Raw genomic sequence first — 22,695 nt, 5'->3', positions numbered from 1 at the left:
ACCTCAACCCAGGCCTTCCCTGTGGCTGGCAGGGACCCAAGTAGTTGAACCATCATTTGCTGCATCGCAGGATGCTTATTAGTGGAACTGGGACTTGAACCCATGCACTCCAATATGGATGTGGGTGTTTCAGGCAGCAGCTCAATTGAGGCACCAAATAATCCACTGCTCCACCAACTTTTGAAAGTATCCTGGGTGCCGGCGCTGTGGCACAGTAGGTTAATCCCCCATCTGCGGCACTGGCATCCCATATGGGCGCCAGTTCTAGTCCCAGCTGTTCCACTTCTGGTCCAGCTCTCTGCTACGGCTTGGGAAAGCAGTAGAAGATGGCCCAAGTGCTTGGGCCCCTGCATCCACTTGGGAGACCCGGAAGAAGCTCCTGGCTTTGGATGGGCGCAGCTCCGGCTGTTGCGGCCATTTGAGGAGTGAACCAACAGAAGGAAGACCTTTCTCTCTGTCTCTCCCTCTCACTGTCTGTAACTCTAACTTTCAAATAAAATAAATGAAATCTTTTTTTTTTTAAAAAAGAGAAAGTATCCTGTAGATGTGGACACGGAAGTAGACTTGGGTGAAGAGCTTGCGAGTGTATGTGGAAGGTGCAACCTCTGGTCTTTTGCTACCTAGTAACAAAACCTTTCTGCACCTGGGATCTTTGCCTTTCCCCTGGCACCACAAGGGAATGGGAAGGAGCAGGGCTGGTGAGAACACGTGAGTTCTATGTGAGGAACCCTACCACGGCCGAGTCCCAGGTTCCTGAGCAGTTGCACCTGCACCCAGTGAGCTGCACACTTCCTGTCCTACACAGTATCATGCATGGCAAGTGATCATGGCCCGCACCATTGCTTCAGTTAGCCAGGGGAGGGCATAAGGGAGTGATGACAGAAGCTTCTTTGACCCTTGCCTGAAATATATTACTTACACAGATGCTCCCCCTTAAGTTACCATGGGGTTACAATATCCTAACAAACCCTTTGTAAGTAAAAAAATATATATATATTTTTTACAGGCAGAGTGGACAGTGAGAGAGAGAGACAGAGAGAAAGGTCTTCCTTTTGCCGTTGGTTCACCCTCCAATGGCCGCCGCGGCCGACGCACCGCGCCGATCCGATGGCAGGAGCCAGGTACTTCTCCTGGTCTCCCATGGGGTGCAGGGCCCAAGCACTTGGGCCATCCTCCACTGCACTCCCTGGCCACAGCAGAGAGCTGGCCTGGAAGAGGGGCAACCGGGACAGAATCCAGCGCCCCGACCGGGACTAGAACCCGGTGTGCCGGCGCCGCAAGGCGGAGGATTAGCCTAGTGAGCCGCGGCGCCGGCCTAGTAAAAAAACATTGTAAAGTGCATCTGTTATGAGCATACCCAGCCTACCCAACGTCACAGTTGGCCCCTCCTGCCCTAAATGAGCTCAGAACATTCGCATTTGCCTACAGCTGGGCAACATCGTGTACATACAGTCTATTTTATAATAAGGTGTTGAACAACATCCTTTGTGATTTGTTGGGTTACACTAGTGACAGTGGGGCTGGCTGGGAACCGGGCTTGCTGCTGCTGTCCAGCACTGGGGGAGAGGAAGGGACCACACATCACTAGCCCGAGGTATGATTTCTACAGAATGACTATCGCCCTCGCGCCATCGTAGAACTGACAACTCATTCCGGTGAACCACTCTAAGTTGAGGACCAGCCACTGGGACAGCTACAGCCTTTTTCATTTTTAGAGCTAAGGAACATTTTTCATTCTGGTTGGTCTGGATTCTTCCCCTTCTCTTCATTCTAGGATTCTATGTTACACATCAAACAGCGGAAAGGGTGAACAGCGTGATTTAAAAGGAAAGCAGAGGGCAGGAATTTGGTAGAGCAGTCGAGATGCCCCTGGGATGCTTGCATGCCGCATGAGTGCCTGGGTGGACTCAGGTCTCAGCGCCGCTCCTGATTCCGTTTCCTGTGCGTGTTCGCCCTGGGAGAAGCAGGTGACGCTCAAGGACTCGGGTCCCTGCTACTTACATGCGAGACTCAGGTTGAGTTCCCGGCTTCTGCTCAGCCCAGCCCTGGCTATTGTGGCCATTTGAGGAGCAAACCAATAGGTGGAAGACTTCTGTCTGTCTATCCCTCTATTTTTGCATTATGAACAAATAAAATAAGTAAATAAAATACTTGGCTTCCTTGAAGTAGGCCCAGTTTCATCCCAGCCATTTGGATCGCTCATTCCCAAGTCTAAGTCCAGACTTCAGAAGGAAGATTTCAAGTTCTCCGGCTCAGCAGAAGCATTTTAACATTTGAGAACTACTGTTTGCATGGTACCCACTCCACGCCTTTGAACGAAAGTCTGACTCCTTTAGGATCAATCGGTTTGCTTCCCTAAGGCCAATCCCAGGGGCCTGAAAGTTTGATAACCACCTGTCTTCCTAAGCCTTCATCTTCCAGGTGGGGATATGTCCTCAGAGACCCCAGGGTGTCCCTAAGTGAAGGGACCCAGGCAGTACTGGGGATGGGTGTTGGTTAGAAGGAAGGAATGCTACATCTCGAACGCTGAATTAGCTTGTCATAGGAAAAAATTTGGGCACACGTTCTACTTTGGTGGCTTACCCCTTTTTTGTCCCCTCTGTTACCTCCTGTACCAGGCACAGGGCCCCGCCCTGTCCAGTCTACCTTTCTACTCCACAGGGTTCCCTCCACCACGCTGACTCTTCAGAGGTGCTGTTCTTACGAGCTCCTCCCTGTGAGGGGTGCGGTGCCCAGGAGTCATTCACGCAGAGGGGGTGTCTTTGTGTGAAAGCAGAGGGGGCTTGCCCATTGATCAGTCCCGCCCTTTCTAAGCTTGGGCAGGCAAATGGAGTGAAGTGTGACAATGGGTGGGCTGGCCAGCTTCCTGTGATGCAACCAGACCTGGGAGGATGAGGAGCTCACAGAGGTGACGGGCCAGCAGGTCAGGCTGGACAAGCCGCACTTCGGGTGCATGGTCTCTGCTGGGTCTTGCCAGTGTGACTGGTAGCGGGGGGTGGGGGGGCCTCTACCTGCAAGAGCGAGCCCAGGCCATCCCCACCACACACCTGTTCTTCCCGGGTGCCTGCGGCTCCATCCCCAGCCTGGCGGTCCTGAGGCTGCAGCTCCAGCACGGTGCGGAAGAGCTTGTCTGAAGTCTGGGTCAGGAAGCCGATCTCTGCGTTGGGGTGGAGGCCGTAGAGGTAGGGCGACTCCGGGGGCAGCTCGGTGTCGATGTACTGAAATCAGTCAGGGGCAGGCTCACTTAGAGAGCAAGCAAGGGGGCGGGTGTTGTGGCACAGCCAGCTGGGCTGCAGCCTGCAACTGTGGATTCGAGTCCTGGCTGCTCTGCTTCTGATCCAGCTCCCTGCTAATGCACCTGGGAAACCAGGGGGGGATGGCCCAAGTGTTTGGGATCTAGAGGGAGATTCAGGTGAAGTTTGTCCCTGCTGCCTTATCTTGCTGTCCTGTTTTCCCCCACCCCCCACCAGAACAGTGTCCCAGAATGTCCCGTTCATTGTCTACTGCGTTCCCAGGCCACAGCAGAGAGCTGGATTGGAAATGGAGCAGCCGGGACTCGAACCAGAGCCCATATGGGATGCTGGCACCGCAGGTGGAGGCTTAGCCTACTGCGCCACAGTGCCAGCCCCATCTCATTCTCTTCTTTTGGAAGCATAGAAGACTTGATCCATCTTCAGTCTCACCCTGTCCCATGGCTCCCTGACACAGACATCTGGAGGGTTTCCCACAATCCCTCAGAAACACGAAGCCTACCCTGGTGTTTTACACAAACTCTGACAGGATCCCAGCCAGAAGGGGAACCCCACCCCCACCTCCACCCCCTTTTTATTCCCTCCTCCCTCCGTTTATCTACATCAAGATAAACCTAAACCCGTATATGGGACTATGTGTGCTGAACAGACATGTAATTGGGCTATTGGGTGAGTTGATATGGGCCACAAACTGGAGAGCTTGTGTCCCTAGCAAAAGGCTCTGGAATTAACAAATTTTAAAAAGCAATGTGGCAGGGCCGGCATTGTAGTACAGTGGGTTAAACTGTTGTCCACAGCACCAGCATCCCATATTGGCACTGGTTCGAGTCCAGGCGGCTCCACTTCTGATCCAACTCTCTGCTAATGCACCTAGGGAAACAGTGGAAGATAGCCTTGGGCCCCTGCACCCATGTGGGAGACCTAGAAGTTTCTGGCTTCAGATCAGCCCAGCTGTGGCCGTTGTGGCCATCTGGGGAGTGAACCAGCAAATGGAAAATATATCTCTCTGTCTCTCCCTCTCCCTCCCCCTCTCTCTCTGTAACTCTGACTTTCAAATAAATAAATAAATCTTAAAAAAAAAAAAAAAAGCAGTGTGGCACCTAATTGAGTCAGTTCCAGTGGCCACAATCAGCCGTATCTCAAATGCCTGCCAGGCTGTCCATGCGCATTGTATCCTTCTGTTCTTTTTACAATGGCAGGAAAATATCCCTCATGATTTTCTCCCAATGCTATTTTGATGATTTTTTGGTGTCATTAACATCCAGTCCAAGTAAAAAGATTGCTCACTTCTCAAAGGCAGGTGTGTGTTTATTTTTGTATCTCTTCCAGAATCTAGCACACCCCTGCACTTTTGGGGAGTTCCTTATAACCACCGATTATTAAGGGAAAGATTAGAGGGCGACATCGCCTGTCGCTCAGTGTGTACAAACCAGGCTGTCCCTGGGTAAAACAATCAGATCTTCGTCTCACATCACCTGCTCCAGCCTCTTGTCAAATTATCCTGTGGACGCTAGGGGGCGCTCTTGCACTACTTTCCTGTGAGAAGCCGTGCAGCCTGGGTCAAATGGTTAAACAAAAAACCTTCTTATTTTCCTTAAAGAGATTTATTGTTTTTAATTTCTTCTCATAGGTCAGTTTTTCTGGATCAAATGACTTTGAAGACTTATCCTCCTAAGCTTTATGACTTAAAAAAATTTTAAAGCTTGCAGTTAAGGTTTCTATGACCAGTATTTCTGTTAAATCTAGTACTCAAGACTTTTTTCTTTTTTTTTTTTTTGAATACATATTTCTTCTTCACCTCTTAGGTACCAAGTTCAGAGGGCCTATTCCTGGGCATCAATCAGTCAAAAGACTGATTATTCTTTAAACGCTTTTATTTATTTATAGAGCAGAGTGCCACAGAGAGTGAGAGACACAGAAAGAGAGAAGGAGAGAGACAGAAATCTTCCATCTGCCGGTTCACTCCCCAAGTGCCCACAACAGCCAGGGCTGGGCCAGGCCAAAGCCAGGAGCCAGGAATTCCATCTTGGTTTCCCATGTGGGTGGCAGGGGCCCAGTGCTGCCTTCCAGGTACATTAGTAGGGAGCTGGATGGAAAGCAGAGGCAGGACTTGGTCCAGGGCACCCTGATATAGGATGCTGGCATCCCCAGTGGTGGCTTAATCCACCGTGCCACACTGCCACTCCATAGTACTTGAGACTTCTTTTCTGCATGTTCAGGAGTCCAGTAATAAAAATTCTAAAAAAAATTTATCTTTCAGTATATTTTTCATGGCAAGTTAAACAGGCAAAGAGGAATACTTTTTAAAAAACTGTGGTAATAGCATGAACAGTCAAATTAATAAGAAAATTGTCCATGAGACTGATTTTCACTGCGTAGGTGAGTATGTTTGCCTGTGTTTACAGGGGACCAATAGGGAAAAGGAGGGGTGAGTGACCAGGCTGCTGGACCACACCCCTCTGCAGAGATTTAGAGTCACTGGTATAAACTGAACCCCAAACTGGCCAAGTTCTTTCTCCTGAGCGCTTTCTCCACTAGTGATGGCTTTTGTTGACATCCTGAAGGAAAGCAGCCAGCCACTGCCCCCCCCCCCCCCGATGTTTAATTGTAGGAAGAGCAACAGATAGAACTCTGGAACCAAAGCCCATGAAGGGAAAAAGATCTCCACTGTCTCAATGTTGTGACTGATTCGGGGCGAGAGGTCCTGCATCCTTGGGGCTGAGCCAGGAACATTTGGGGCAGAGAACCAAAGCAGACACAGACTCAGCTCCGTGAGCTGCTCATCCCTAGCCCTGTCCCCGTGTGACCTCACCTGATGGTACCCACTGTAGTCCATGTTGCCGGGGAGCAGGAACCCCGGCGCCAGAGACAGCTCCCCTTCCAACATTTCTGGCTTAATAAATTCCTCCAGGTAGGTTCTGCAGAGTCTCCTGTCCCAGTCGTCTGTAATGTGGCCTCCGTACATGATCTCACCAAAGAGGTAACGCAAGTCGTCGTAGGGCACCTTAGAGATAGCCGAAAGATAGACTCCCCCGGGAAGCATGGAGTTGGCCTGACAGGCGGGCTTCTCGTGACCCCCTTGTTGCCTTCTCTCTATACGATCAGTGCCCAGCAGATGCAAACATATTTTGGGAGCGCGCAAAAGGCTTGAGGAATTGCAGTGAAGGGCGAGGAGGGGCGAGATGCCAACTCCCTCCCGTAGATACCTTGCCTCTGTCACAGTCATCAGCCGTGACCATGAAGGCGGGTTCCACCCAGAAGCCCCTTGTGCCAAGAACGCCAAGATGAACTCATTGTTCCTCTGGAAAATTCACAGAGAATGAAATGCAGCTCTCGCGTTCACTGGTGTGGAAGTTAGGGAGGGAAACCCTTTGGGGAAAGCCGGCAGATGGAGGGATGATGGGGAGGGTGGGCTTCCCGGAGCCCAGCAGCTGGAGGCAGAAGAGTTTCTGAGGATGGGGGGTGGGGGTGGGAGGTTGTGGGGGGGTGGGGGGGGTGTCTGACTCCCCCAGGGCATGAGCTACTGCTTCCGTGAGCTTCCTTGGCTGTGACCACATGGTAGCGCTGTTTTCAGCCCCGGCTGGTCCTGGGGTTGGCACTTCCTTGCCCAGCTGGTTTTAGATGTAGACTTTCCCCAGCACCCTCCCCTCCGTATGTGTGGTGACACCACTGCGTCCCCCTGAGAGCTGCCCTGCTGACCCGCACCCGTGCTGGTCAGCCCCAGAACACCCATCTCTTTCACCTTGGCGTTGGCCTCCAGGAAGTTGTAGAGCACGTTCACAGAGATGGTGAGGTCCCCGGTGTTAAAGGGGTAGGGCCGGTTCCACCCCTGAGGCCCAAACCTTCGTCTCTCTGCCACCACGGCGTGGAAGTAACAAAGAGCAAAGAGGATGCTCTTAAACTCCGTCTCGCGGGCGCACAGCTCCAGGGTGTCCTGGAAGGAGAGCGTCCCTGGTGAGGACGTTGACACTCAGCTTCCCTTACCCAGGGCTGGGGCAGTGCTGTTAACCGAAGGCAGGGCCGTGGCCCACGGGATGGTCCAGCTTTGTCCTGTCAATGTCGCCGTGCCCCAGGAGGTGGGTGGGGGTGCCCACCGATTATGTCTACGGTCTTCTCTTCCAGCCACGCTTTTCTTGTGCACTGCAGAAAGTTCATCGGTATAATTCCTGCCCGTGGGACTAAGGCAATGCTGGCTGCCCCTGGCACAACTCACATGGAAGTCAACATAAAGGAGCCGTCCCCAAACGGGGATGGAAAGATGTCAGTGTCTAGTAATTGATCCCGTGAATGGTTAAAACGGGACGTCTGAAGGAACAAAGTGGATGGCGGAGGAGCTCAGCCCTGAGCTCCTCAAAGCTGCGTGGAGCAAGGAAGCCTTAGGAGCGGTGACTCCACTCATCCCCCTCCACGGAGGACCAGCTGACTGTGCCAGGGACAGAGACGCCGGGGGAGGGCAGCATCTCCCAGGATCTAGTCCCCCCTTGCCCAGTGACCAACGCTGACATCAAGGCTTGCAGGGGGAGGAACCCAGGGACAGTGGCCCCCAGGCAGGCTGAGCAGTTGAAGCCGGGGGTGGCTCTCAGTGGCAATAATCCTACGGAGGCCCAGCACTGATCATTAGCAAAAACCGCATGTTGGGCACTTGCTACCCTCCCCCCGACTCTGCCGGAGACCCTCCAGGCAGGACAGCTGAGAGTGGCCGGCCCTCGGAGCCTTCCAAAGACCCGGCTGACCACATCCTAATCCCCGTTTTCTGCCAACTTTTAATTTGAAAAAAAAAAATTTGTGATAAATTTCACATGGCATAACATTTACCATTTTCAGCAATGTTGCCATGTGCACTGCCAGTGTTGTACAAAGCCGTGCTTTTTGAGAGCTTGGACTAATGGCATAGTGGGCTACGCCACAGCCTGCAGCACCAGCATCCCAAATGGGTGCTCATTTTGGGTCCTGGCTGCTCCACTGCCCCTGTACCCACGTGGGAGACCTGGAAGAAGCTCCTGGATCCTAGCTTCAGCCTGGCCTCGCCCTAGCCTTTGAAGTCATTTGGGAAGTGAACCAGAGGATGGAACATCTCTCTTTCTGTAACTCTCCCTTTCAAATAAATAATCTAAAAAAAAAAAAAAAAAAGGGAGCCAGTACTAGCTTTCTATGGAGAAGGCTGCAGATTGAAAACCAAAGGATGTATGTCTCCTCGTGTAAGGGAGAACACGCAGTATTTTTCTCTTTGTGCCTGGCTTCTTTCACTCAATGTGGTGTTCTCCCTTCCATGTGGGAACTAAAATTAAAAAAAAAAATCAAAGAAGAAAAATAAAAAAAGAAAGAGAAAGAAATGCCTGTGTGTATCAGTGTTGCTGTAATTACAGTACTTTGTCAAACTAATCGTTAAAAATTATATATTACTTGGCTGGCGCTGCGGCTCACTAGGCTAATCCTCCGCCTGCGGCACCAGCACCCTGGGTTCTAGTCCCAGTCGGGGCACCGGATTCTGTTCCGGTTGCCCCTCTTCCAGGCCAGCTCTCTGCTGTGGCCAGGGAGTGCAGTGGAGGTGGCCCAAGTGCTTGGGCCCTGCACCCCATGAGAGACCAGGAGAAGCACCTGGCTCCTGGCTTCGGATCAGTGCAGTGTGCCGGCTGCAGCGTGCTGGCCGCAGTGGCCATTGGGAGGTGAACCAACGGCAAAGGAAGACCTTTCTCTCTGTCTCTCTCTCTCACTGTCCACTCTGCCTGTCAAAAAAACTTTTTAAAAATAAAAAATTATATATTACCATAATCATAATGATTTTGCATTTATTTAAAAACCGACTTTGCGTGGAGTTGCCCATCTTTTCATTTGATGTCCAGCCCTTGTCCGTCTCCCTGCTCATCTACGCTCTTTTTACTTTTTCTTTGGTGAACTCTAGTTAGTGGAGCATTAAGCCTTTGACTACAATGTGGATTAAACGTGTTATCTCAAAAATAATAAATAAATACATTTTTTTAAATGGATGTTTTCATGACATGGGATAGAAAAGCCAGAAAATCTGGTAGTTTGGACCTTCGGGTACTGAGCACCTAGGAATTTACTCAAGGCCTGTTTTGGAAAAAGTGAAAAAGAAAGGAAGAGGAGATGCGCCTGTACGGGAGAGTGCCCCACGCGTAGAGGGTGGGCACAGCTCAGCAGAGACTTCACTCTCGAATGCTCTGCGTCTCCTGGTGGCCTTTCTCCATTCTCTGTCCCAGATGATGTGTGAGCTTTGCAGGTGTGTTGGGAAGGGGATGGAAAACGGAGGAGACTGGACAGATTTTGCTTCTCCATGATTGCAGACGCGTCCCTCTCCCAGTTGGACTGTGCGACTCCTATGCTATAAGGGGGTCCTGCAGCCAGCGGAACCTCCTGAGACTCTGCCTGCCACCAGCCTTCATGTTACTGCTAAGTTAAACCAAGCCTCAAAGGGCCTGTGGTGCTGGTGGTTTGCACAGTGCTAGCTGAAGTATTTGTTGGGCTGGAGGGTGTAGCTCGAGTCCCTGGGCAACCCATCTTGGGCTTGTGAGTGTGAGGCTCAATTCTGTGACATCGGAGACCCTCCCTGGGGCTACTCTAAGATGGCATCAGATCTCAGTGTGGTGGGTGGACTTCAGGTGACCCTGTGGACCCTGCCCTCCTGGTAGTTAAAACTTTGTGCACTCCCTTCACAGGAAGGTGCACCTCCTCAAGGAAGAAGCTAAAGGCACGGCGCTTTCCAGAGGGGGTAAAAGATGTCTGAACTGCAGATTTCCCAGGTACCACTCAACCTCCGGGCCTGGCCTCGGCTTTAGACAAACAGTCAGTGAGGCAAAGTTTAGCATTCCAGACTTGGAATAGTGTAGTAGCCTGCACTTGAAACTTAGGCCTTGGCATTAGGAGTCCCTCTGGAGTAAACCAGTGGTGGGGCCAGCACTGTGGTACAACAGATTAAGCTGTGGCCTGCAATGCCAGCATCCCACATGGGCGCTGGTTCGAGTCCCAGCTGCTGCACTTCTGATGCAGCTTCCTGCTAATGCACCTGGGAAAGCAGCAGAGGAGGCCCAAGTGCTTGGGCCTCTACACCCAGGTGGGAGACCCAGAAGAAGCTCCTGGATTTGGCCTCGCAAGCCCCGGCCATTGTGGCCATCTGGGGGAGTGAACCAGTGGATGGAAGATCTCTCTCTCTCTCTCTTTCTCCATCTCTCTCTGTAACTCTGCCTTTCACATAAATTTTTTTAAGAATGTAAATCAATGGTGTATTCAAACTTGGCCATGCGTGAGCATGACCTGGACATGACCTGGAGGGCTTTTTTTTTTTTTTTTTTTACAGGCAGAGTAGACAGTGAGAGAGAGAGACAGAGAGAAAGGTCTTCCTTTTGCCGTTGGTTCACCCTCCAATGGCCGCCACAGCTGGCGCGCTGCGGCTGGCGCACCGCACTGATCCGATGGCAGGAGCCAGGTGCTTCTCCTGGTCTCCCAAGGGGTGCAGGGCCCAAGCACTTGGGCCATCCTCCACTGCACTCCCTGGCCACAGCAGAGAGCTGGCCTGGAAGAGGGGCAACCGGGACAGAATCCGGTGCCCCGACTGGGACTAGAACCTGGTGTGCCGGCGCCTCTAGGTGGAGGATTAGCCTATTGAGCTGCGGCGCCGGCCCTGGAGGGCTTATTAAAACACAGATTCCTGGGCTCCATCCTGGTTCTTACTCAGCCCGTCTAGGGTGGGGCCTGAAAATCTGCTTCTCTCGTTAGTTCTCAGGTGATCCTGAGCCTGCTGGTCTGGGGGCCACACTGTAATTAAGAGTCCAACAATCAACTGTAGAGGAAATAGGGCCACAAGCAGAGCAAAGAAAGCAAGCAGACCCCTCCTCCCAGCACAGACTGCACAGTGGCTGCTTGCAATTCACTAGTGAAGCAGCTGCCCGCTGGTATCTTGTCTAGGGAGGGAAGATGGCCTAAGTTCTGCTTCTGCAAACTCCAGTCTTACATCTGTCCTAATAGCTCTGCCCCTGGTAGCTCTTTTACAAACATACCGAGCCCCCCGACCATTGGAAGTGTGGTCCTAAGTCACATAGGCTGCAATTTAAACCCGCCAATGCTGTAACAGCTAAGGTATGATGCTGATGAACCTATAAATATTATAAGAAACTTGGGATTGTCGCTCAGTTCTCAGAAATGACTCCAGCTGAGCCCACTGGGGTAATAAACTGCTTGATCCTCCACTGTCTCTGGCGCCTGTTTGAATGGAGGGAGTTTTCCCAGCCCAGGTTTCTGTAACAAAACCATCCCCACCATCAAGACGCATGCTGATTGCAATGATGTCATCTGAAGTAGAGCACTTTCCCCTGGCTCAAAGGTAAGGGGCTTAGCTCATCCGTGTGTGACCCAGCACATCCTATCAATCCCATAGATTCATAGCAACGCACCCTGCTCCCCTTGGTGTCTCAGTTAACAGTGGGCTTGCAGAAAGTGGCCCCACACCTTCGGCCAAAGGAAGGCCGCACACTCCACTCCTGGTGCATCTGGCAATTTGGGAGCTGTGTTGTGCCGTGTGGAAACTGAATGGGGGTTGCTTGCAAATGGGGCATATTTGGTACCTGTTGGAGTTGCTCTAGGCCTTGGGCAGCACCCGGTCCACCCCCCAGCTGTGTGTCCCTCACCCCCACCCCAGGTTGAATGGCTCTTGTGAGATGGGGAGTGGTTCTTCCCTTCCCATTGGGGCCAGTACCTGGGTGAAGTTGTCCAAGGCTTTGTGCAGGTTGGCGTGCATGCCCGTAGGGGGCTCGTTGGTGATCTTGATGGAGTTCTCCAGGATGCCCTGGGGGATGATGTGGCCCTCGGGGGAGGGTGCAGGCTCTGCGCTCATGAAGACCCTGAACTCGGGGTGGCTGTCCTCACTGTGCTCCTCCAGCTTCTTCTCCAGGGTGCTGAGCCACTTGGCCACCAGGTGTATATTCTGGTGGGAAGGAAGAAACACCCCCCAACCCCATGCAGGCAACTGTTTAGCTCTGTTAGCAGTAAGCTTCAAAAAACCTTTTTTAAAACATATGCTCAAATAGATATAATCTAAAATTTATAATCTCAGCCATATATATATTAAATTTGAGAGGCAGAGATATAGAGATAGAGAGAGCTCCTAATTACTGGTTCATTCCCCAAATGCCAGCAATGGCCAAGACTGGGCCTGGACCTGGAAGAAGCTCCTGGCTTCGGATCGGTGCAGCTCTGGCTGTTGTGGACAATTAGGGAGTGAACCAGTGGTTCGAAGACCTCTCTCTCTCTCTCTCTCTGCCTCTCCTTCTCTCTCTGTGTAACTTTGATTTTCAAATAAATAAATAAATCTTAAAAGAAAAGAAAAGACTGGGCCTGGACCAAAGACCAAAGTCGGGAGCTGGGAACTCAATCCAGCTCTCTCATTTGATTGGCAGGAACCAACTACTTGAGCCATGATCACTGCCTCCCAAGGTGCGCACAGGCGGGAGGCTGGAGTCAGGAGCTGGAGCGGGGAATCAAACCTGGGTACTCCGATGTGGGAGAGCTGAGTCTTAACTGGCACCATAATTGCTAGGCCAAACACCTGCCCCTCAACCATTTTTCAATCTAGAGTGTACATTTTAAAGTGTCTCATGGCATTTCATGCATTTACAGTGTTTTGAAACCCAATGTTGTTCAATGGGAAAAACATCTTTACTCACATCACAAAAAGAGTCTTGGGCTGCCCAGGATTGGGGACCTGCACTTGAACTCTGTCCTCTGATACCAGAAGTCTTTGCAGCATCAAGTTCTCTACCTGGACTGAACGTGAGAACTACCTGGAGAGCTGGTTTCAACGTGGGTTTGAGCACCTGCCCTGAGAGTTTCTGACCCAGTAGTCCGGGCTGGAAGCCTGAGGATTTGCACTTCTAAGGGATGGGTTCCCAGCTGCTGCTGCTGGCCCAGGGCTCACTAGGCTAATCCTCACTAGGCTAATCCTTGCGGCGCTGGCACCCCGGGTTCTAGTCCCGGTCGGGGCACCGGATTCTGTCCCGGTTGCCCCTCTTCCAGGCCAGCTCTCTGCTGTGGCCAGGGAAGGCAGTGGAGGATGGCCCAAGTGCTTGGGCCCTGCACCCCATGGGAGACCAGGAGAAGTACCTGGCTCCTGCCTTCGGATTAGCGCGGCGCACCGGCCGCGGCGGCCATTGGAGGGTGAACCAACGGCAAAGGAAGACCTTTCTGTCTCTCTCTCTCACTGTCCACTCTGTCTGAAAAAAAAAAAAGCCTCATACAGACTTGCATTCCAGGTCCAATTCCCCGCCGACGCTGGACACCTGGAATATTTGATCCCTTGAGAGTCAGAAGTGGGGGGCCAGGGACCAGCATTGCTGGCCTGAGCTGGGAGGGAGCTAGTGAGACAGGCAACATCTCAGGCCCCACCCAGACTTCAGGCATCAGCACATTTTCTGTGATCCAGGAATTCGTATGCGTGTTAACATTTGAAAGGCACTGATTTAAATCTCTCCTCTCCAAGCCATTCTGCTAATTGTTGCCAAACTTATCTTCCTAAAACATACCGAATCATTGCCTCTCAGAGTCCCACAAAGGCTCCCATCCCAAGCTCCTCTGTGTGGTTTTTGACCCTCTCTTAAGTTGAACAGATTCCTATTTGTCTGTGTGTCTGTCTGTCAAAAGCCTACCTTTATTTCTTTGCCCGACTTTGCAGAGTGCACCTCTCCCTGTAGCAAGGATAATCACTTGCCTTCATCGCAATGTGTTTCATTATGATGGACAGATACAAGCTCCTCAGCAAATATTTGAGGAAGTCGGGCTTGCAGAGCCTTAAATACACACATCAGCACTGGGCACAGCACTTGGACCACAGTCATTTGGTCTCTCCGTGCTGTTTTCTCTTCTATAAGAAGCGAAATCACAATAATGTTTGCTATACTGATTTCACAGAATTGCTGCAAATAACCAAAGGTGATGTATTTGAAAAGGCTCTGTGTGCTGTACAATGCTACCTGTAAGAGTTGGCAGGGGTGGCTGAAGTGGAAATTTCTTTCTTTCTTTTCTTTTTTTTTTTGACAGGCAGAGTGGACAGTGTGAGAGAGAGACAGAGAGAAAAGTGTTCCTTTTGCCATTGGTTTACCCTCCAATGGCCGCCGTGGCCGGCCCGCTGCAGCCGGCGCACTGCGCTGATCCGATGGCAGGAGCCAGGTGCTTCTCCTGGTCTCCCATGGGGTGCAGGGCCCAAGCACTTGGGCCATCCTCCACAGCAGAGAGCTGGCCTGGAAGAGGGGCAACTGGGACAGAATCTGGCGCCCCAACGGGGACTAGAACCCGGTGTGCCGGCGCCGCAAGGCTGAGGATTAGCCTAGTGAGCTGCGGCACCAGCCCCTGAAGTGGAAATTTCTTAAAGAATTTGTGTATAATCACCCCGGAGCAGGAGCAGAGAGCTGAGCAGGCTGCCTGGAGAGCCAGTGTCCCACAAGGGAGGATTCTGGCTGCTTTACAGGGACACTGGCTTCTGACACTGGGCAGGACACAGCTGGGAGGAAACCTCTGTTGTCTGGGGACAGAACCTGGGGTGGAGATCTCTGAGGCTGCTCTTCTCGGTTTATGGGCCTGGATATGCCAGGGCCCTGGGCCAGTGCCTTGGAAACTCAGCCCTCAGCTACTCCCGTCAGGAAGGTCAATGGGAGAAAGCCTGAAGCTTGGTCTTGTGTCCAGGTCCTGAGAAGCAGCTCTTGCAGGAGCAGCTCTGGGGTGGGATCTCAGGCAGCATTTCCCAACAGTGTGCCACGGGGTGTTAACCGACACTAGAACCACGTGGGAGACACTGGGCTGAATGAGATTTCCGCACCATTGGCTTCTCAGAACCATCAGCCTGTGGCTATAATTGAAAACCTTCTCAGGCTGGCGCCGCAGCTCACTAGGCTAATCCTCCGCCTAGCGGTGCCGGCACACCGGGTTCTAGTCCCGGTTGGGGCGCCGGATTCTGTCCCAGTTGCCCCTCTTCCAGGCCAGCTCTCTGCTGTGGCCAGGGAGTGCAGTGGAGGATGGCCCAGGTGCTTGGGCCCTGCACCCCATGGGAGACCAGGAAAAGCACCTGGCTCCTGGCTCCTGCCATCGGATCAGCGCGGTGCGCTGGCCGCAGCGTGCTGGCCGCGGCGGCCATTGGAGGGTGAACCAACGGCAAAGGAAGACCTTTCTCTCTGTCTCTCTCTCTCACTGTCCACTCTGCCTGTCAAAAAAAAATAAAATAAAATAAAATAAAAAATAAAAAAATAAAATAAAATAAGAAAACCTTCTCAAAGGGATATTGAGGCAGTGTTTTCCAAAATTGGAAGAGGACTTGTTAACTGGTTTTCTATTTTTTTTTTTTTTTCAGAGACTCTCTCAGGTTCCTAGGCTGGGAAGCACTGTCCAGCAGAATTCCAGTCCAGTCTAGTTTAGTACTTTAGGGGGAGTCTTAGAAAGAGGATATCTCTGAGCCCTAGGATAGCAGAAACCAGAAGGGAACATTTGCCTCTGTCAGCACTGTACAGTTTGGACAGGTTATGCTTGTTCAACACTTGAATGTCACATCAGTGGGAAGACCAGTTTCCCTGGAAATGCCCAATCATGAGGGATTAAAGAGAGAGTTTTGAGTTCAATCTTTGAGAGCTCTCAAAAACCACATCAGTCCAGGAAGTGGGGGATGGGGAGTCCTGGGTCTCCAGTAGGCGCTGGGGGAGGAAACACTCTCTACTCATTGGCCAAGGGGGTCATGGGAGGCAGCGCTGCGGTCTCAGAATCAGGCCTTGTTGAGTGCTTGGGTCCCCAAGACACTAGTGCCTATTAGGGGGTTGAGCCTGAGACAGCTGGGGGACGTCACCCTCCTAGCCCTCTGCTGATTCATGTGGGAAGGAGCAGGGACCCTGGCTGTCATCGTCTTGCTTTCTGAGAGTCCTGCTATTTCTGCAAAAGAAATCACAGAGAATCGTAGATCCCTCAGTCTTTAAGTTCTGAATCAATAGCACACTTTGTTAAGGATGAAGTCCAGCCTCAAGATGTAGTCCAGTCAGGAAGGAGGCAGAAGAAGTGCTCATGATGAGAACCAGGGTGGATGGGAGTGCCTTGCTTGCTTTTTTTTTTTTAATTATTGTTTCTTCCTTTAATTTCTTTATCAATTCAATAGAATTTAGTTGAGTGTCTATGTTCAAGGCAGGGGGCTGGGTAATAAAAGGTAAATAGGAAACATCTCTTTTCCTAAGAAGATTTAGTGACAGACAAGTCATCTAATACATCATGTCCACACAGCAATGGGTGTTCTAGCAGCAGTGTTTACATGAGTAAATTATTATGAGAAAAGAGGAGTCAGCCACTTGTTCTGTTCCAGTCCTAGCATCCATGTGAGTGTGTAAGAGAGGATGAAGAGCACAGATCAGGACAGAAGAGGGAAAGTTTTCCTTCTCTTGTAACTATTCAGTGAACTTGTTAGTGGTAGCTTTTGCAGATTTCTAAACACTCACACGAACTCTCACTGAAAATACTGATTGCTCCCACATTCTCGTCACACACGCAAGAACATGTAATACAACACAGCAGAGGTGGGTTCCATGAAATTCATGTGAAGAAATAAGCAGCAGAAAGAATCCAGCTGCCATGGCCTTCAATGAAATGCCAACTTCCTGAACGTGCAGTTGTATGGGAATCCCGCTCCCTTTTGTAAATATAGCTATTGAAAATAGAACAGGCGGGAGGGAGAGAAGACTTATTAGGGGTGGTGTGGGGGAAGAGAATTTCTGAGGGAGGAGAATTGGAAAGAGATATTAGTAAGGGAAGGGAACAAGAGCATGGAAGGCCACATGGATGAGAGGCTGAGTGGACAGAGAAACTGGAGACTATGGAGTGAAGCCCAAATAGGTGTGGGGTCTAGAATGACCCAGATCAGGGCAGAGTGGGTGTACCTGCAAAATGACCCAGTGGCCTTTCTTGGCGGCCAGGTCGAGCGCAGCCTCAGCTACCACTTCCTGTCCTTGCCCCAGAGACACGTTGTGAAAGTTCCGGTTGTTGAAAGTATATCCAAGTTTTCTTCCTAAAAGGAGTAGGAGGTGTCGTGAGCATTTCCTGTGCCTCGTGATCTGTGCTGTCACCACCAAACGCACACCTCCGCATCACCCCACAAATGCAGGTGTTCCTGAACCCACACTGCAAGCCTGAGATACCGACATCTCCCTTCACAGAGAGCTAGCTTGTCCAGCTTTTTCATCTCCCCCAAAACTAGCAGTCGCCCATTCCAACACTGCCCTCCCCTTCCCCGCTCTTCATTTCTTCCCAAGCATGCTTGGGAAGGCTGATGCTCTCCTGAATGGCTCCCCTTTGAAGATCAGGCATTGTTCTATTGTCTTCCAGAATGCTGATATGAAAAGAGGCAAAGAGCAAGCATGTGGCTGAGGTTCCCGCTGGCTTCCTTTGTCCTCTGTCTTCTCTGTAACTTTACTGGGCGGTGTGTTCAGTAGGGACAGGATTCAGTGAGTTTTGGTTTTTGTGCTTGACACCATGGTCAAACCCCTCCTCTATGATGTCCAGCATGTTGAAAATTTTATCTCCTCATTTTGCATTAATGAGACTGAAGACAGCAAGAAGCAAGACACGAAGGGGTTTGGTGGCATAGGTGTGAGTGACTTGTTGTGTGTATTTTGATAAGGGTTGCTAGTGTTGGAACAAGAGTAAGGGGAGGATCACACAGGCACAAGTATCTCAGCCACGGCACTGAAGCCAGATCAGTGTCAATGAGCTGCTCGTCAAGTCCAAGGAAAATAACACAAAGAAATGATCTTAATATAGAGGACCAATTCTGCTTAGATATTAGCTATTAACCAAATTTAATAAAGCTTAAAGAAATTACATAACATTCCATAGACAAAAGAACCATAAAAATATAAAGGAATTATTAAGCAACTATTCTAGGAATGTGAGGAGAAATTGAACAATGGGAAAAAGAATAAAAACCTGTACTTGAAAAAAGTTATTTGCAGAAGGCCTAAAGTTGGAGATGTAATTTGATACTTTTGCAAGAAATTTTTTGAAAAATATTAAGATTGGATATTTCTTTTAAATAACAAAAAGTATAGACTCTCCTTCAACTGCATAGAATAAAGCAAGATGATGATTTTCATAGAGCAAAATAGTTATTACAGATTCAACTGAGATGAACCCCAGAAACACCTTTATTAAACTCTATAAATCCTGGCTGGCCATAAATTTGATGCCAGCTTTAGAACTGAGAGATAAACAACTTATTCCAGAGAAAATACCGGGATAAAATGTGCTGGGGATTATTAGATGGCTTCTGTGACAGTTTTGCTCACAAAAGAGCCTATTTGTTTTCTTTATTGGGAAGAGAAGGATATGGGGGAAGAGGTGCTTAACAGAAATTAGTTTGAAAGCTACAGACTGGAGGGGTCAGGGACAGGGCCGCAAATCCTAGCTCTGTGGCGGCCAGCTTGAATGAGTCTACATTAATCTAGGCTGCAGGCATGAGGACAAGGCTGAGAAGAAAGAAGTGGATCCTGGGAAAATGGAGAAGGGGAACATTTTATGAGTTTCTCACTAATGGAACACGTAGCAGAAGAGGCCTGCATTACCTGTGAGCTTCAGGGGGTGTCAGGATGGCTTTGCAGAGCCCCTTCAGTTGGACAGGCAGAGTTAGACAGTGAGAGAGAGAGAGACAGAGAGAAAGGTCTTCCTTCCATTGGTTCATCCCCAGATGGCTGCTATGGCAGGTTCCCTGCGCTGATCCGAAGCCAGGAGCCAGGTGCTTCCTCTTGGTCTCCCATGCGGGTGCAGGGCCCAAGCACTTGGGCCATCCTCCACTGCACTCCTGGGCCACAGCAGAGAGCTGGCCTGGAAGAGGGGCAACTGGGACAGAATCCGGCGCCCCGACCGGGACTAGAACCCGGTGTGCCGGCGCCGCAGGTGGAGGATTATCCTAGTGAGCCGCGGCGCTGGCCTAGTTACATCCTTGAAGTTCTCAAGAGGAGAGGCATGAGCGAGCACCTCTAGCCAGCTACGTTCTCGTGAGCTTGCGTGGTCAGATGGTTGTGTGCTTTGGCTTCCATGCCCCGCACTCTCCCCGCATTGTCTGTGACTCAACTTTCTGTTTCTGACTTTCCTCGCCCCTGTCCATGTGGTGGTATCACCTGGAACCAAGCCCCGCTGTAAACCTCATTTAACATCCTCACAGTGTGCTTCATTTACCTGCTACCTCCTTGAGGACGCTGCATGTCCTAGGCTGTCCCTAGTTTTGCACACCCACAGGGTTGGAGGAAAGGGTACATATTTCAAGTATTCCCTTCCCACTTGCAGGCTGTTTCTTTTCCACTGTCATGGAAACACCCTTCCTCTTTTAAAGCACAGGTCATCTGGCTAGTTTGTCTACTAATGCTTATGTTCTCTGCCTTCCACCAGTTTCCTCGTGAGATCCTTATTAGGGACTTTGGAACCTGATTCCTGTTTCATCTTTGTCCTGGTAAACTTCAGCGCTATCCTGGATGACTCAGGCAACATCCGGCTTCACACTTCCTCATCTTCTTTGTCTTCAAAGGACTTGGTCCCGTTCCATTTCTACTACCCACTCCCAACAGCTGCACCCAGGAATTTACCATCCCCACGAACTGACTCTTGTCTGAAACATCACTCGTCATAGCCACTCACGTGACCCTCCCCTTATTCTGTTTCCAGCACTGGTAGCCCTTGCCAAAACACACACAACAGATCACTCATTCCTATACTCGGATCAGTGCAGGGCGCCTGCTGTAGCAGCCATCTGGGGGTGAACCTTCTTGTCTTGCCTCTTGCCTCGCTCACTGCCATTCACGTAAAATGGTGACATGCCCTTTTCAGACCTGCTGGCCACATAGAGCAGGAGGCTGCCATGGTCAAGCACACCAGACTGTTCATGTTCTTTGTCCCCTGGCTGTGACTCCACTGCAGCGGAAGGTGCTGGCCTTTGGCTCCTCTATTTTTTCCAGTATTCCTCAACTCCATTGCCCCTTTCTGCTCTCGCAAAACCCAACTTTTGTAAAACGTTGACTCCTGATGAATCCAAGCATTGATAAGAGATAAAATGAATATACCTGGTGAGTTGGCCTCACCCCAAACTCTTAATTCTTAACCTTGATGCTGTTGGGCCCCTTTTCTATGTGTCCCAGCCTCTCGGCTTTACAGCCTTTTAATGGGCCATTCGTCTCACTTGCTACTAAACAGGCCACCTGCTAGAAACCCCTTCAGTTTCCTGACACTTTATCTCCATCTCTGCACCTCCTCTCTCAACGGAAGCTGCATCTGCCTCCTGCGTGTTCTCTAAATCTCTCCACTAGGGGCCGGCATCGTGGCATAACCGGTAAAGCTGCCACCTGCAACGCCGGCATCCTATATGTGCACTAGGTTGAGTCCTGGCTTCTCCACTTCCGATCCAGCTCCCAGCTAATGGGGCTGGGAAAGCAGCAGAGGTGGCTTAGGTGCTTGGGCCCCTGCAACCATGTGGGAGACCTGGACGAAGCTCCTGGCTCCTGGCTTCGGTTTGGCCTAGCCCTGGCCATTGCAGCCATTTGGAGAGTGAACCAAAGGATGGAAGAGCTCTCTCTCTGTCTCTCCCTCTCTCTCTGTAACTCTGCTTTTCAAATGAATAAAAACAAATCTTTTTTTTGAAAAAAAAAAAAACCTCTCCTTTTTTTTTTTTTTTTTTTTTTTTGGATCTTCAATCTTGATCTGTCTGTTCATTCTCTTGCTCCCTGGCACAGGAACAAATGAGTTTCTTTCATCACGAAAAAACAGTACTCTATCAGTCCCAAAGCTGTTTTTTGTTTGCTTGTTTGTTTGTTTGTTTGACAGGCAGGGTGGACAGTGAGAGAGAGAGACAGAGAGAAAGGTTTTCCTTTGCCGTTGGTTCACCCTCCAATGGCCGCTGCAGCCGGCGCGCCGCACTGATCCTAAACCAGGAGCCAGGTGCTTATCCTGGTCTCCCATGGGGTGCAGGGCCCAAGCACTTGGGCCATCCTCCACTGCACTCCCTGGCCACAGCAGAGAGCTGGCCTGGAAGAGGGGCAACCAGGACAGAATCCGGCGCCCCGACCGGGACTAGAACCCAGTGTGCTGGCGCCGCTAGGCGGAGGATTAGCCTAGTGAGCTGCAACGCTGGTCCCAAAGCTGTTCTTTAAAGCCTGTACTGGCTTCAGTCTAACCAACTTACAAAGTATACATTTGTTTATTTGAGAGATGGAGAGAGACCAGATTTTAATTGCCTCTTAAAGGGAATGAAAAGGACTCCAAGGACAGTATTGGTAGTCCACCTGGAAAGACACTGAACTGAAAACCTTTTCTTTGAACACAATTAATAGGAGGCTCACAGAAACCTAAGTGAGCTCAGAGTTTGCCAGAATGCTGGAAACAGGAGGCAACAGAAGGCAAAGGTGGGATATACAGCTTCTCTCTGATCACAAAACAAAAACGACAGAATTCATGTTGTCAAAGCTGCATGCTTAGACAAAGGAGAATGGAGACCAAGTAACAGTGTTTCAGACATGTGAAAGAAAGACCAGAGACGAGGCCTGTGGAAGGGCAGAAAGAGGAGGGCCAAAGACGAAGCTTTGCTTTGGAAAGGTATGGCAAGACGATGTGAGAGGAGCAGTGAAGTGAGCTCCCTTAAGGGAATGACGAAGGGTAGGGGTTTGGTGTAGCAGTTAAGATGCCACTTGGGACTCCAGCACCTTTTACCAGAGTGCTTGGGTTCGAGTCCTGGCTCTGCTTAAACTCCAGCTTCCTTCTAATGCACACCTTAGGAGGCCAAGGTGATGGGTCGAGTACTTGAGTCACTTCCACCCAGGTGGGGAGACCTGTATGGCGTTCCAGGCTCCTGGCTGTGGCCTGGCTAGCCCTGGCTTTTGCAGGCATTTGGAAGAAAATCAGCAGATGTAAGAATTCTGTCTGTACCAGTCTCTGCCTTTCAAGTAAATAAAAATAAATTAATTAAAAATTTGAAAAAGAACAGAATGAAGCCTTGTCATCGTTATTATGTCATCCAATGATAATGGACTTTAACTTTTCAAAGGCTTGTCATATCTGAGATTTCATGTTTATCCTCACAGTAATCTAAGAAGATAGTATCATGGGTTATTGAAAGCAAGGGAGAAGAAGATGGAGAAAAAAATAAGTGTACAAATAAGCATGGCTCATTCAGAGAGAAGGTGATGAGAAGAGAGAAAGAAGGAGGATAAAATTAAAATATGGTTAAAGGATTAATCAGAGGAGGTAAGAAGGAAGCAGTGATGGTGGATGATGGTAGATTTCAGGTTAAAACAGTGGCCAAGAAGGGTGGATGAATGGACAGCACTGTGGTGAAGTGGGTTAAGCTGCCATCTGTATGCTGGCATCCCATATGGATGCTGGTTCAAGTTCTGGCTGCTCTACTTCCGATCCAGCCCCCTGCCAATGCACCTGG

General features: G+C 50.4%; 1 protein-coding gene across 3 annotated transcripts in view; it reads right to left on the bottom strand.

Annotated features, from left to right (window-relative positions):
- DNAH9 (dynein axonemal heavy chain 9) overlaps positions 1-22,695 on the bottom strand; it is a 371,124-nt gene that overhangs the window by 24,762 nt on the left and 323,667 nt on the right. For 2 of the 3 annotated variants that reach the window (XM_070061394.2, XM_070061399.2), the window contains 5 exons: positions 17,162-17,289; positions 11,962-12,189; positions 6,994-7,185; positions 6,064-6,255; positions 3,048-3,218 (listed from right to left, as the gene is read on the bottom strand). In XM_070061394.2, the coding sequence (XP_069917495.2) occupies positions 3,048-3,218; positions 6,064-6,255; positions 6,994-7,185; positions 11,962-12,189; positions 17,162-17,289 (911 nt within the window). Of the gene's footprint in view, positions 1-3,047; positions 3,219-6,063; positions 6,256-6,993; positions 7,186-11,961; positions 12,190-17,161; positions 17,290-22,695 lie in introns of those variants that run through there. The other variant, XM_070061398.2, reaches the window with a different exon arrangement.

This window comes from Oryctolagus cuniculus, chromosome 17 (assembly GCF_051225735.1).
Source record: "Oryctolagus cuniculus isolate XC-2025 breed Fujian yellow rabbit chromosome 17, ASM5122573v1, whole genome shotgun sequence".
NCBI lineage: Eukaryota > Metazoa > Chordata > Mammalia > Lagomorpha > Leporidae > Oryctolagus > Oryctolagus cuniculus.
This window is presented reverse-complemented; position numbering and strand designations above follow the sequence as displayed.